The sequence below is a fragment of the Podarcis bocagei genome (assembly GCF_964188305.1).
Source record: "Podarcis bocagei genome assembly, chromosome: 8".
Classification (NCBI taxonomy): Eukaryota; Metazoa; Chordata; class Lepidosauria; order Squamata; family Lacertidae; genus Podarcis; species Podarcis bocagei.
The window spans coordinates 43,581,546-43,598,079 of NC_138133.1; the positions used below are offsets into that span (position 1 = coordinate 43,581,546).

General features: G+C 39.2%; 1 protein-coding gene across 4 annotated transcripts in view; it reads right to left on the reverse strand.

The window, feature by feature from the left end:
• PTPRM (protein tyrosine phosphatase receptor type M) overlaps window positions 1-16,534 on the reverse strand; it is a 407,502-nt gene that overhangs the window by 295,846 nt on the left and 95,122 nt on the right. For all 4 annotated transcript variants that reach the window (XM_081205534.1, XM_081205536.1, XM_081205535.1 and 1 more), the window contains exon 2: window positions 4,021-4,143. In XM_081205534.1, coding sequence (XP_081061660.1) covers window positions 4,021-4,143 — 123 coding nt within the window. The remainder of the gene's footprint in view (window positions 1-4,020; window positions 4,144-16,534) is intronic.

The window sequence follows — 16,534 nt, forward strand, 5'->3', positions numbered from 1 at the left end:
GATGAGTGTTTCTAAAAGTACCTGAGACCAGTCAATTTCAAAGGATGCACACATTTCATCAACTGGAGCCTCTCTGGAGGCTGCTAGTGAATCTTAGTTTGCATATATTATTAGCATAATACATTTGTTTTTCTGCAATATATTGACAGGGTGTGTTGATGAGCAACATGAAACTTCAGGGGTTTTTTCCCCATTCAAGAATGGTGCTTGCATTCCAGTCTTCTCTTCCCTGCTATGCTTTCTGGTGCCTTTAAGGGGCAAAAAGGCAGCTCTTCTGTCATTCCACCGTCCTGGGATACTTCATTAATTTTGGGTTGCTGTACCTACACAGCTTCTTGCCTTGTTATCCTTCAGTCATGCAGCTTGCAGAGGGGTGGGGCACAGATCCTTGAGGGCTAGGATGGAAGCATTATTATTCTCACAAGGCCACGACCTTCTTCTGCAGATTGGAACATTAGCTACCTTCTCTGACATAAATGTGATGCTTGGCACAGGGGGGAAATTAAATTCTATCTGTCCCTTCAGTGACAGCAATTTCTAATTTATTCTGCCTTCACAAAATAGAGAACATATACAGAATTATAATCAACCTTTTTTTAAACCAAAGAGTAAAAACACATTTTGATTTTTGAAATTCGGAGCTCTTCCATATTTTGCTTCTCACGGTGACTTTAGCTTCAAGTTGGAAGCAAAAGAAAGCGGCAGCTGAGGGAACCGGACCTGGAAAATCTAAGAAACTTTCAACCTAATTGCTATAACACAAAGTGAGGAAGTTTGGGGAAGTCCATTCACACAAAAGGGTTCACCAGGAAAATAATCATTACGTACTATTTTCAATACTTAGTCCTGTTTCATGACAAGTAATGCAGACTTATCCCAACCCCACTTCCTGATCATTAGTAATTCTTATCAAGTCCTGTCCAGTGTTCCAATGCAACCTATCCTGCATTCAGAGTACCCAGTATGCGGATCATAAGATTATAAAAAAATTGTAAAGTATTTTACGAAATAAGTACACGTCCCGTAACTGATGCCTCATATCCTACAGAAGGAAAATATGGTCTCAGTGTGCTTCAGAAAGGCCACAGCTGATAACATCATTGTAAGAACTGTGAATGACTAATAGTGTTGGAAAGTAGAGAGGCAGTTAAATACACGTGGGAGGGGGAACTAAGAGTTGATACTGAACTGCAAGGAAACTAACTTGTAACTAAATTGTAAATAAAATAAAAAAAGTGCTGCAGAATTCAGAATGGTGCAACATACGTTAAATAGCTAAGCTTTGATTTGCACATGATTCCAAAAGTACAGATCAATACAGTTCATACGGGAATTGGCAAAGAATGCATTCCTCAAGCATCTCTATATGACAATATAGATTCTTCACACAGAATGCTGCGAATTAAATCATTTATCCATTTGCTAAATTAATTTACCTGGTTTTCAATTGATACCTATGTCACTTAGTATGTGCCACACTGTCTATTACAAAGGTTCATGTGTTTGGAATTAATTTTGCTGAGACAAACCATCTTTTTAATTTACTTTTTGCTTTTGTTATTGCTGTGTGGGGTCTTTGTTTTTGGAGGGGAGGTACATTTAGCTGGAATGAGGACATTAGATATAAATGTTAGTTGCATAATTTTTAACACGGTTTCAGGAGTATAACCATCAGTTTTAATTGTGTTAGCTAAATAGAAACTGAAGATTGAGAGACAGGATTCATCTGAATATCAGTTGTTGAGGTTGAGGGCAAAACAGCACAGATCTGGTTGACCAGTTGCCAACTCTGGTAATATAGTTTAAAATAAAATATCATCTGATCCAGGAGGGATCTACTTCTATGCTTCTTCAAACTTGGCCAGACAGGTCCAGATATTGCAAAGCTTGTTTGTTGCTACGGGTCAGGAGTTTCTCTAAGTTGTGTCCTGTAGCCTAGTTTGGGGACTGCACAGCTGCCTGAAGCCTTATCATCATTGTTTTGGAGCTCTTCTCCAAAGTAGATTCTCCAAGAGGTGAAATGTTAATGACACAACTTGGTTAAATTTGCCATCTCTTAGCCACTATAATACAGTCACTTCTATTTCTGGAAAAGAGATGTCAATCAAAGCAAGTATGTTGTGTTTGAGCTAGGAGTATGCAAAACATTTGGATTGATCCAGAACCAAAGCAGGACAGCTTAAGACAGATTATGGGCTTGTTTGAATCAAGGCAGGATGCCCAAAGCACCATGAACCAAAGCAGGGACCATCAAAGCACCTCAAACCATAAAAGAGTTGGATTTTTTTAATTAAAAAGATGCTGCAATTTGTCTGCAAAAACTGAAACATCTCTTTCTAAGATTGCTATATAACCACAGTGAGGAGAGGTGTGGAGGAAATCTCTTTTGTATAGGACAGGTCTCGCTTCTAATGAGAAATATTTATTTTATCAGGGGTCTCCAATCACACACTTTTGGGGAAGTGATGCTAAAGTAATCACCTTCTTCTTGTCTGTTCTATTCTCTCCTCTCTACTTGCTCTATACAAGTGGTGTTTGCTTGGGAAAAGCTGGATATTCAAGTTCTTTTATCTTTGTGTCACTGCTCCTATCCACTCAGCATTTACTTCCTGTGAATTCTGATGCCAACTGAGTAGAACACAAGGCTGAAGTTTCTGCCTAAGAAATAATAAAGTTATAGATGGCTCTTTTTGGGGAAGGAAGGATAAAATTTTAAATGTGTCCAAAACAAAAACCCTGAACAAGTTTGTCTCTGATTCGGAAAACTTTGTCCACTCAGAAGGAAATTTCATTCATTTCTGTTGAAAAGAAAAAAGCTAGCATTTTTTAGTTTTCATTTTTCTGAATCAAAATTTGGACCCCAAGCTGAACCAGACAGCCTTTGAACTGCTTCGGTTCAAATAATTATTTTTTCAAAGGATCTCACACCTAATTTGAACTGTGGTACTTCTTTATATATTTTTGTGAGCAGCAAGGAATAAGATGATAGTTCTGAACAACTGAAAGATATAATGTGCTCTTCTTTCAACCACTTCTAAATGCTATTTGATGTTCTTACTCATTGTCTTGTTTTACGAAGTATTTGTCAGATATGTGCAATTAAGACCACCTACTCACTCCAACAAACCTTATGTGATTTTGAAAGAGAATTGTGTCTGCATTCTTATCTATTCCACTCTGCTTTGCCTACACATAAATAAGTATCTAGACATCAACCTGTGGTAATTATATCTTTTCAACTTTTACAAATCTTAAAGAGTTAAGGGAAATACAACATTTCTATTTTGGACTGAAGAGAAAGCTATTTGTTTTGCAGTGTGCCTGAAAACATCCCATTAGTAGCAAAATGGATATCCTTTTGTAACCTGAACAAGAGACTTCAAGGGCTCACAAGCTAAGGTTTGGTTGCAACATCAAAACCAGAAGGTGACACTAGTAGGTAGCTGCCATAAAATATCAGACAATATTTAGAATTCGCAACCACATTAAGATATGAAAAGGTAAGCAAACAGGGAAGTAGCTGGAGTAGCCAACCCTGCCCTATATCATGGTTAACCCATGGGCCAGAGCAACCAGTATGCTGACAGAAGTGGCCTTCACACCCTAGCAGTTTTATCTGCCAATGTGAATGTAAAGTACTCTGCCTGATCTTTAGAAAGTTTTCTTTAAAGAGAAGACTTGGGGTAGAATTCAATGTAGCACTAAGTGAACCTTCCACCAGCTCAATATTTTAGGCTTGCACAATGGAATGTTCTTCCTTGTACACCATCTAAGGGTTCAAGGGTTCTCCTAACCTTCTGGATTTGGAGAGGGTACAAAAGACACAGGCAGGGAAAGGAGAACAAGTGGAAATTCTTTTGCTGACAGGATGTGGTAACGAAATATCACCACCAGTGCTTTATCTCCCTATCTTTGTCATATTTGATGTGCCCCACATGTTTCATAAGCAATAGTATAAAGAGATACTGCAAGTAATAAAACATACAATATATAAAAGAAATAATTTTAACTGAAAACTACCTGTTGGCAACCATGGATCTGATGAGGGCTTTACCAGTGTGTTCACTTGATCCCAGTTAAGGTCATCATCATCAGACTGACTATATCCACATGACGTAAAAGGTTCATCAAATGAACAGCCACCTGTTAAAAAGAAAGGAAATAAAATAACTTGAATGCATTCTTTGACTCCTGCATTTTCATTTAAATTCCCTGCTTGCAAATCTGTTACTACCTTGAACATCACAATAGAACAAGTTCCCCCCAATGAACCCAGCATAAACTTGTTTCCAAAATATCATTAATTTTAATTACAAATAAGTCAGTGGTTGCTAGCATCAGATATGAATGATATCAGCATATCATATGCCTTTGCTTTTATAAGGCAGCTTATTATCCTGGAATTGTTGAAACTCATTTATACCATATGGACAGGCCCATTCCAGTAACCAGAGTAGGAATTTATGAGTGTTAAATCCCTGCAATCCCCAGAATGCAGATAGTCACTGTATGAGCCACACATCCACAGTGAGGGAATGGGGGCAGGAGGGAACTTAGGATCTGGCAGAAAAGGATTATTTTCTTATTATGATGGAGATGTGCTTGACACAAATGTGTCAATGTCTGCCGTCTATGCACTACAATCATGTCCTTTGTCAGAAGGACCTATAATCAACAACAGAAACTAAGTTCTCACTCAATGTTGAGTTTATTTGCTGCTTTTAGTATGGTACCAATGCACTATAATACTCCACTTATAGCCATGAGTTGAAATACAGTACACATGCTAGTTCAAATACTCAAGCAAGTTCAACAATTGGTTTGTGTAACCCTGAGGCAATATTAGTTTACACATTTTCTACAATGAATCACACTTTCTTTTTCTATTTAAATGTAGATGGAACATCCAATGACTTGCTAGCACATAAAGTCACCCTACCCTTACGCAACTCCCAATAACTGGTTTTGTCTTCAGTTTCTATCTTGTTATTCTATAAATTTAATCTAGAACTTGGGTTCAAAAATTCTTTGGTTCACAATAACTGGTTCACAATACCAGCAAGTGTTAATTAATAAATTATAAGAATAACATTTTCACAAATTATGTTGATGTGATCAGAAAAGGTTTCCCAACCATGCTAGTGTTTGGTTTAACTGGTATACTGCACTCTTCAGGAAGGATATCCCCACTTGTCATGCTTAAAAAAACACACAACACTTTCCCCAAGCCTAAGTCCTGGTGGAGGTAGATAGTGTGTGCATACATGTCAAGGGGTGTGTGTGGTGTATGCATGTTTGTGATGCACAACAGTTTCCCCAGTTTGCAAGTATGCCAACTGGCCAAAAAAGGTTGGTGGTTTCACTGCTATATACTGCTTTATGCTAAAAAATAATGAAATGGGAATAAAATACTACTAAGAGCTATGACTAAGAAAAGGAACAGGAATGGCTAGTTGAACTATACTCGCACATTAATACTCTTAATGTGAGATATGAGAAACGACTCATCTGGGAAGCAAACATTAATCATTAATTTTTTTCAACATTCATCCAAACACTTTCTTCTTCACTTAAATACCACCATCTGTTTTCCTTTATAATAAACCTCACAAACATATTGCATATGCCCCGGTGGAAGACAGATAGGTCATTTTCACACAGTTATAAATTGTGTTGTAAGGAAGAGTCTTGTTTATTTTCAAGGGAAATTAGCAGTCCTGGACACTGCATCTTTCTTGAACACTCTTGACTGTACCCACCTCAATTAAAAATCACACTGTAATAGTAAGCTCATTAAAGAACTCATGGTTCTTACTCAATATTTCACCTCGCCAACAAAATATAATTTGTCTCAGATAGGAAGAATGAGATAAATTTTGAAATCAAGGAAATCTCCTCAACAGCTTATAGTTTGCTATTATTTTGTGTCTGGGAATTTTAGAATATGAAAGAAAAGCTAGTTCCATAAAACTAAAAATATGTATTTTCTAATGGATGGATCAGTGAAATTATATCCCTTGTGCTAAACCACAGAAAATATATCAAGAATGAACTCCGGAAAAATCCAATGGTTGCCATATCTAGGAAATATTTCATTGACTATCTGTAACAACCTGGTGCTAACTATGCAGGCTTTGATGTGCACACACTGTGTGCAGAAGGGCAAGAGCACAGTTCTGTTACGTCCTGTGGAAGCCTCCATACAAGGGGGTTATAGCTACAAGCGGAAACATTATACCCCAACATAATACAACAATATATGACTACCTAATTCAGATAGGGTAACAGTAAATTAAGCAAAGGATAGTGCATTGGAGAACAGCAGCAACCAGTCTATTCACGCTTCCTTTTGTTCTCCCACTTCCTTATGCCACTCCTATATGCTACATTTAATTAAGGGTTGTGATAAAACTGAACACTGGTAAACAAGGAAATCAACTGAAATCAGGTGCAAAATTGCTCGGGTTGAGAGAGAGAGAGCAGGTGTGTCATGCCATTTTTAAAGATGGAAACACAACCTTTTTAAAAAGATGTTATGCCTTTAATCGCCCTCCTGCGTCCAGTGAGACACTCAGACACTGCTGTATCCCAGATGTTCAGGGGCATTTTAGACTGGTTCTTCCATTGTTGAGCTTTCATCAATCGTACTGCAGTCAGTAAGAAGTCTATTAGTTCTCTGTGGTGCAAGTTGGAGCCCAAGCCTATATCTAAAGATAGTAGGACTAAGGAAGGATTTTGAGAAATAGGTTGGATTGTAAATGTGGATATAATGGAAAATACTCTATTCCAACTGTTTCTCACATGGGGGCATTCAAGTTGTTCTATTTTAATAAATGTAAGCGCCATTCCATTTCTCATGAGTTTTCTTTGTGGGTATGTAAGGTCAACCGAACAGGTGCTTCTTACACATCCATCACCCCTGATCCTCACCAGGTGCTGAAAATACGGGAAGGAGCAATACTACTGGCCACACCTATGTTAGTCAGGTATGTAAGCAGTATAGCAGCACATTGAAGTATGCCAGTGCAATATCTTAAGCACATGTCTGATATAATGGATTCATGCTCCTTATTGATTGAATGATGGCTCAAGTGGTTTGAAAGAGCTGGGATATAAGAAAGTTTCTTATACTGTATTAAGTTTACAGTGAGGCATAAAAGTCCTTAACTTTTCACATAACTTTTCACAATTATGATTGGAGGAAGAGGCGCAGCATTCAAACTAGTACCATTGAAGGATTTTAAGTGTCACATCCATGTCAAACAAACTAATCTCCAAACAACATACCATTATATATAAAACACAGAAAACAAAAACAAAATAAAGGCATAATTGAGCATAATAAAATCAGAACATAACAGAGCGCATCAAGAATACATGCAGACAAAGAACATACTCATATTGAATGGTTCCAGTTTGTAAAAGAAAGGAACTGTGATCAAAGCCTCACACTTCTGCCAGATTTGACACCCAAAGTAGAAATAGAGAGGAAACTGCATTACTATAAAGGAAATGAATATCAAAGCAGTCTATGTGGAGCCAATTTTTTTTCCGTCCAAAAGAATGAAAGCTATGTAAAATATTAATAAGCTCAGGTACATGCTTCAATTAAGAAGTTGAGCTACACCTCTAAAACACCAGCTGGAAAACTTTAAAGTAAACTCTATCATTTGCAAGATTCGGATATAATACATAGATGACAGAATGATCTAACATATGCTTTGGAATTGCCCCAAATTACCAAAAATCTGGACTGCTGCCAAAACAGTGCACATTATTACATCAAAGCCAAGGCATTGGAGTAGTCTCTCCACACACACACACACACACACACACACACACACACACACCAACAGACAACACCACACTAAACATACATAATAAAACACACACAAACAATTCTTTATACTTCTACTAAAGCTATTATCAGGTGTTGTAACACAGATCCATCAGAGACCCTTATGTAAGGTTTATTTAGATAAATAAAACGAATACCATTCCATTGACATAGGGTGGATGAGCATGTGAGCCAAGGCGCACACAACTTTTTTCTCATGCTAAACTATTATAGCCAAACTTAGCCAAACTGAGCAATGTGCATGTGAATTATTATACATTCATACTGCCTGATTGTCTTAATCTTTCCCCTAGCTTTATTGAAAAAGCATGATTTCACATCCTTGAACAGGACTTAGATGAGATACATACATTTGCAATAAGCAATGTATTATTCCCAATCCCTATGTTTGCTAGGGAATATAAAGCTATTAAAATAGTTTCCATCTGAGCATTGTAGGTTAAAATGTCCATGTTTAACTATTCATTACAAAACTGACTAAAATTACCAGTTAATGCAAGCAGCTCCCAAAAGATGATATAAAGAAAAGATCTATTAAAAGAGTTCATTATCTCATATTCCCTAGCTATTCTATAAATTGGGATTTAATATCATTATCTGTCTTAGATATTTAAAGTGAAAATTTAAATTTTATTTATTTTGCAGGTCCAAAAAACTAAGTCTACAAAATTCTCCTATGTTTTTGGGTTGCATGAACATCTGTGGACCAACTTATAAGAATGATTTTGCCTCATTCATATATTCCCTCTGAATTCTAACACTTAAAAGCAGCAAGTACTTTTCAAGCTATCAATATGAAGCTATATTTCATATTCAGTATAAACTCCATAGAGAATCACACAATGATAGATATGTAGAGTTGGAAGGGACCATGAGGTTCATCTAGGCCAACTCCCTGCAATACAGTGGTACCTCTGGTTACGAACTTAATTCGTTCCGGAGGTCCATTCTTAAGCTGAAACCGTTCCTATCCTGAGGTATGCTTTTGTTAATGGGGCCTCCGGCTGTGCGCGTACCTCTGGCAGGCAATTTCCGTTCGCATCCTGGGACAAAGTTCGCAACCAGGAGCAGCTACTTCCGGGTTAGCAGAGCTTGTAACCTGAAGCGTTCATAACCAGAGAGACTACTGTATAGGAATCTCAACTATCCATAATAGATACTCATCCAACCTCTGCTTAAAAACCTCCAAGGAAGACGAGTCCACCACCTCCCAAGGAAGTTCATTCCATTGTTGAAAAGCTCTTAACATCAGGAAGTTTTTCCTGATATTTAGTCAGAATCTCCTTTCTTGTAACTTGAAGGCATTGGTTCAGGTTCCACCCTCCATAGCATGAGGGTAGTGTAAAGCTTGCCCCATCTTCCATGAGGCAGACCTTTAGGTATTTAAAATGGCTATCATATCTCTACCCTACTACCTCAATTGTTCCTCATAAGGCTTGACTTCTAGACCCTCAATACCTTCATCTAAGTCATTTACACAGGCCCGACAGAACCCTGTGGCATCTCACTTGTCCCATTTCCCCAGTATGTTAAGGAACTATTAGTCTTTGGGTTGTTGGTCAACCAGCTACAAATCCATCTGTCTAGCCCTCATTTTACCAGCTTGTCAGCAAGAATATCATGGAAGACTTTGTCTTTTTGAGTATTTCTGACCATGACTCTCACCCAGTAGTTCCTCCAGCTTTTTGAAATCAGCATTCAAGTAGAGTGTGTGTACGATTGCATGCTTTCCCTTGTCTGTGTATAATGAAACCCAAGAGAACATGATCGTTTCCTCTCAAGGTTCCCAGTATTTCCACTTTGTCAATCAGTTCCTCCCTGTTGGTGAGGAAACCCCTTGTTTCTTCACCCATCTTCTGGGAGATGAAAATGTCTGTGAAAAAATTGATGAATTTGTTGGCCCTTGCATTCATGGCAGAGTTTTAGTTCCAACAGATATCAAGGTAGCTGAAGTCTCCTGTGATTACTAGATCTTTCCTTTTGGAATGTTTGGTAATCTGTTCTAAGAAGATATCATCCAAGTCTTGAGTCCGGCCTGGAAGACTATAGCAGACCAACCACAGTAAGGTCACTGTTGTTTCCCTTGCCTACAATTTTTACCCATATACACTCAATCTGTCTTTCATTTTCCAGCTCATGGATCTCTTCACAAGTGTGCACATCCTTTACAGATAATGCTACTCCTCCTCCCTTCCGATCTGGTCTATTCCTTTTGAACAGATTACACCCTCAATTGCTACATTCCAGTCATGAGTCTCATTCCACTATGTTTCAGTAATGCCTATTATGTCATATTTGCCATCCTGTATTAAGAGCTCATATTCTTCTTGCTTGTTCCTCATACTCTGTATATAGTATAGAGACAACTGAAACCACAAGTCATTCCCTCCAGCTGCTTCCTTTTTGTAGTTTCCCCACCCTTTAGCAGGTTTCTGGAGCACCACCTCAGTTTCCTGTGCATCAATGAAGCTAGTATCCAGAATACCAGGTGCTCCCTGTCATCTGTAATATTGTCTATTTCCACCTCAATATATAGTTTAAAGCTCTCCTGATCAGATTCAGGATCTTAGCAAACTCTTAGCAAACACATTCCTGCCATCTCTTGCCAAAAGCCCTTCCTCAAGGAAGCGGAGACTAGTCCAAGAAGCCAAATATTTCCTGACAACATCACCTACACAGCGAGTGATTTATCCCCCCCCCCCTTCTTATTGGGACACAACCTTCAACATGAAGGAGTGATTAAAAACCACCTGTGCAGCTTCATAGTCCCTTGCTATATGTTGAAAGCTGTGTTCAGTGGTATCATTTCTATCTATAAGGAAGGGATTGTGGTCAGCGAGCTTTATAAGACTTCACAAATTCTTTGTCACATCTTGAATCGTTGCACCTGGAAGTCAGCACACTTCCCAGGACATCTTGTTACTTTCACACCTTGCTGTCTCTGTCTCTACCATCACCACACATCTCTTCTCCCTCTGGAGCAGCAGGAATCGTTCTGTACACCATCCCTTCCAGAGTCACCTTGTTGTATTGTGAAATCTGCAACTGCTGTCCTTGCTCTTCTTGCCCAGAATTGGTACCCAATATGAGGGCATGGAATCCAGTAACACAGCATGGTTCCTGACATGGTTCCTGTGCATCACATTCCTCCAGCAGTTCGCCTCCTGTAATGGGCAATCCTCCTCTCTAGGAGCACACTACCTTCATCCCTGTTCCAGGACAGTCCACTCTGCTCTGTTGAAAAAATCCTCATCTTGCCCAGTAGCTCAAAGTGTGGATTGGTGGAACTCAAGTTGCTGTACTTTCACTGCCAGAAAGGCAACCAACTTGCACTTGCTGCAGTTGTAGTTTTGCACGTTCTCAGGCAGTAAGACAAACATGGCACAGGTACTGCAGGTCTGCAACAGCTCCCTTGCCGCCCATATCTCTTGGTCCTACATACACCATGAAACAGCACTCTGGGACGCCCCCTCAAAATGCCCTCGCTAACGCCCCTGTTTACAAGTCCTGGTCATGAGCTCCCAGAGGCTGCAATCAGAAGGCAGAAAGAATTGAGCATTCCTCACTCCACATCCCATATAAACAAAACAAAGCAAGGTATTGCATTCTGTAATCTATACCTTTCCATAAGGAATCCAGCTGTATTTCTCTTCATCTGCACTTCAGCTTTTAAAAGAGGTATCGTCTCCCTTTATACTCAAGCAAAAAACTATTAAGTGTACTTGAAGCTCAGTCGAGCTCCCTGGTGCAGCTCATTTTTAATGAGCATCTTGTCTTCATGTTCCCCAGAAGACAAGATCCGCAAAGCAATCTCAGACAATTTGAAAATGAGGTCTGCTGCTTCCCCAAACCGTTGTCTTTTTGAGCCTGAAAACTTCCTGTTAAAGCCATATGGGAATGGTGGACGATTTTAGTCAAACCTGATTTCACTCTTTTTTTTTATCACAAGCTCCTGCTTAGAAGCCCCACTGTGGCTTGGAAGTGCATGCAGTGTGCTTTATGCTTTGAACTTTAGAAAGGATTTAAACAGTCAATCTCAATATCATTATAATTCCAAGTGCATTACCTTCATATTGGTTGTGAGAAAATAAAAATAAAAAGTTTGAAGCTGATTTCATGGGTAATCCTTTCAATTTACTTGATGAGTTTTGCAGCTGCAAGTGCATGCTCTTAAATAATAGCATTTAAAGCAGCAGTAGAAATCCTGTGTATTTAAAACACTTTCCTTGTATTAAGTAAAGAACAAAAGCAGTATTAAGTTTTCTTGGCCTGAAAGGATTGCAGTTAGACAAAAAGAAACATTTCTGCAGTAATTACCAACCATTTCTTTAAAATATACACCAGCACCAGTACTTTTAGTAATGCACCTTTAACCAGTGGTTACTTTGGCCTCCATGATCAAGTTCTGTGTTCTACTATCATAGGCTTTAAAAGGTTGTCAAAGTGATTCAGTTGGAATTCACACAGATTAACCAAAAACAGGATTGCAGTCATAGGGAGCAATTCACCAAGCTAATACAGAAAACACATTGCAATGGTGACGGTTGAATCTACTGTACAGGGATACAGCAAGTATTCCTAATTTGCAGAATGTTATCTTAATCCTTGTGTATTTTTACTGGTAGCTACTGTGTCTATTTTGTGAAGTGCTATACACACTCCAGTGCCTTGGGTAATAAGACACATATTACATATCTTTTCTGTCATGATCTCTTCTAACCTCTGCCAAAAAAAAAACCCTCAATTTGGGGCAGAAATTCATATACTGAGTGAAATAAAATCAATGGTGTGTTGACTACATCTATTTACTCCTATACTTTCTTTACCCATTTTGCTGAAAGCAGTTTTAAGCGTTTGTTTTCTCAATTTTTTTTTTGCTTGAAAAGTTTCTGTTTCTAAGCATAAAAGTCAACTTCCTGCCACTGCTCAAGGCTACCATAGTTTGATTCCAATCTGCTCATGTATGACCCAGTGCTAACAATAGAATTTATTATTCAACTTAGATCCTTTTAGTAACAGCTGTTGGTAGAGTATTTTGTCTGTAACAGAAAAACCTTCAGAAATCTGTGCTTCTGCTGCACACCAGACTGATCAACATAACTGAAATCACCCAAAACTCCCAGTAGCCACTTTATCACATGATTTCTTTGCATCCAAAAGTGTCATCTTATCTAGTTGGTAGCCATGTCAAACTCAAATGTCCAAATCTCTGTTTTAAAATGTACAGTTGTACCTCTACTTACATATCCCTCTGGATACAGAATCTTTGGGTTACAGCCACAGCAAACAGAAGGGTATACTTACGGGTTTCATCGCTTGCGCATGGGCAAAACCACGCCTCTATTTACTATCAGCCCTGAGTGCTCACTGGAAGGACAGACCGTGAAGCTGAGGCTCCAATACTTTGGCCACCTCATGAGAAGAGAAGACTCCCTGGAAAATACCCTGATGTTGGGAAAGATGGAGGGCACAAGGAGAAGGGGACGACAGAGAACGAGATGGTTGGACAGTGTTCTCGAAGCTACGAACATGAGTTTGACGAAACTGCAGGAGGCAGTGGAAGACAGGAGTGCCTGGCGTGCTCTGGTCCATGGGGTCATGAAGAGTCGGACATGACTAGACGACTAAACAACAACAACATTTACGTTATTTTCAGGGTGTGAACGGACCCCCAGAACGAATTAAGTTCGTATCCGAAGGGTCCACTGTAGTTTGTTTTCTGTAGTTCATTTCTAAGCATCATCTCTGATAATCAAAAACAATTTTACTTTGTGCTTCACATCTTTTTTTTCCTTCCTGAGAAAAACTAAAGAGCTGATTTATGTAAAGGTGAATTATTTCAGCACCCTTAACATATGGAGCTTTAAGAAATGAAATGCTGAAGACAAAATATGTGTGTGAGCATTTAATATGCATGTTTTAAAATATCATCAATAGGGCAACAAGCAGGATCAAGACTGCTGAGCATGGCAAGGGTGCTAACCCTTTATTTCTGTGCTGTGATCCTGCAAAAACTACATTCCAAAAGCTCTAGCAGGGAATCTCCCCACACACAACGGTCTGATCCGTGTTTTAAATAATTTAAAACATGCACATTAAATGTTTGTACACCTCTGACATAGTGTATATCAAGTACCCCTGCCCATGAGGCAGACTGAAGCAGCCACCGCTGGTGGCAGAATCCTGCAGGGTGCTGCCCCTGTGAGAACCCTTCCCTGCTGCCACCACTGCCCCCCTACCCCAAAGCCTTGCTTACCAGAGTTGCATGGCGGTGGCTTCTGGCAAGATCTCGTGAGATCTTGCAAAACTCTCACAAGGTATCACTGGAATCCTCTGCTGCACGACCCCAGCAAGCAACACTTTGCCGTAGGGAGCGGGAACTGCACCTTCTTGTTTAGCCTCAGGCAACAAAATGTGATGGCCTACCCCTGATGCCAGTTAACAGAACAAAGTGCAACCGCTGTGTCCACTTGGACAAGACCAGCAGCGAACTTCTTTCCCACTTTGTAGATAAGAAGCCAGATGAAAATGAGCCTTAAAGCAATTCCCATTAGCTCTTTGTTTGATACCACCTGCCTAAAGACTGGGCTCAAAATTCCAAAATGGAAAGTAAGAGTCATATGACTGAAGCATTTTTTAAAATAAATATTAAAGCTGCTTTTCTTGAAGTTAAAGGGGAGAGGGCTAAACATAAAAAAAATGTTTTTCCTAGTCCAAGGCAAAACTTTTTTTGTATACATAAAGTTTCATTAAACTGAGCAAACACTCCCTCTCCACCAAAAAAAAAAAGAGAGAGACACCCTCAACTTTTATATACTCTGTTCTGACCCCCAAAAATGATTACTAAGCAGAAATCAGGAAGCAGATTAACAAAACATGGTGTGCTTTGTACTAGTCTTTATTGCTATTCTGATAAAAGTTCTTAAATACAATTTAATTCACTCTAGAGTGTAGTTAAATAGTCTTGATTGATGGTACCTTCTCTTAGTCTTTTTCATTTGTTAAATTATGACAGATGACTTATGTACATTACAGAATTTCAATGAAGTCCCCCCCTTACTTTAATTAAAAGTATCCCATCCACAGTTGTTCATAATCTATCTCTCCCAGAACAATGTGACAGTCAGCAATGATGATAAATAAGGGGAAGGCCAAAACATTACAGAGTCAGTCCCTTGATGATGTGAGGAGCAACTGGCATGTGAATACAGAGCAACTATCTCAGCAAATTTGCAGCAGTGCTGGCTCAAAATACTTCAACATGCAGTTGGTCTATAGATTTCATCATCACTGATTCTGCTGAATTAAAAAGAAGTCTCCCTATAAACATGTGTCATCATCATCCCCTGTCATAGCAATCTTGAATGCTGCCCAGTTTGAAAGAGAAATGGAGTTGTCTAAAAGAAAGCAGTGGCTCCTACATACTCAGGAATGTCCTAGGTATGAAAAAGTATGTAGGAGAACCATGAGCTTCCAGATCCTATGGAATGTTGTTCACAGCTGAGCCTACAGTTATAAGAAACAAGAGTAGCTCACACACTACAGAAGAAATCCTGGATTTATCTATTGTTTTCTATGGGCATCTCTGTCTTTTGTTTCATGACTGATGGTACCTCTGTTAACCAATGACAGGAAAGAGAGAATCCTGGATTTCTTTATTCTCTATTGTTTTCTCTTCAGCTTCAGAGGATGAGGGGAAATGAACTAAAGAACCAGAAGTCAGGCAGACTGTGTGAGTCTGTCAATTAGGTCTGTGGTTGACACGGTGAAAGAGGTAGGCAACCCAGGAAAGCCTGAAGTCTTGACAGCCAAATGCTTAAGGCCAGCAAGCTCAGCCACAAGCAAGGTGGTGTAGGAATGCACACAATGGCTCCACCCTCCATGCATGCCAGCATCTGCAGGCACGACACTGACTGAATGCATTTGAAGGAGTCCTCTAAAAATATCCAGGTGAATATGCTTCAAAACCTATGTGTGGTGAGGAATTTTGATAAGGGAGGGTTCCGCACATCAGTTTGGATGTTTCACTCCAGAATTTGGACTCAATGGATTCCGCAGGCATCCTTACTAGCAAGATAAATGGGACCCTTTTACAGACCAGTATCACAGAATGCAGAAGACTGACAGTGGGTGTAAATCAAATAAAACAAGAAGCATTCACCCTTGAACCACTCTGAGTGTCAACTACTTTTAGCTATTGCCCTTCTTCACTGCCCAAATTTCACCACCCACAGCTCTTCTAGGGCAAAATAGGTCCATGCATGGAAGCACCCTCGGCGGATGAGTCTGGACATAGCATCTGTTTTTCATTATGGCACAAGGCCAGGGGGGCCTTGTATGCAAGCAAGCAGATTAGCGAGCGGCAGGCTATAAACCAAAGGAGGAACATTCAGTAATGAACTGAGTGGTGGAATGAGGAAAGTGATCTTTGAAATTACTCTTTCCCCTTCCTTCTTGCTATTCATACCTGCTTTGGTATGAAGAATTGAGACTTTTTAAAGGTCATTCTTAATTGCATTTCTAAAATGAATTTTAGATGTAGTTGCTGGTATTAAACATGGAATGAGTATATGACCAATTAATTTTCTTTTCTTTACTGGAGAGAATATGGGTTATCTGCTGCACTTTTATTTTGTGAAGTGTATAGAGGTCTAGAACTTGAATATGTATTTTTTC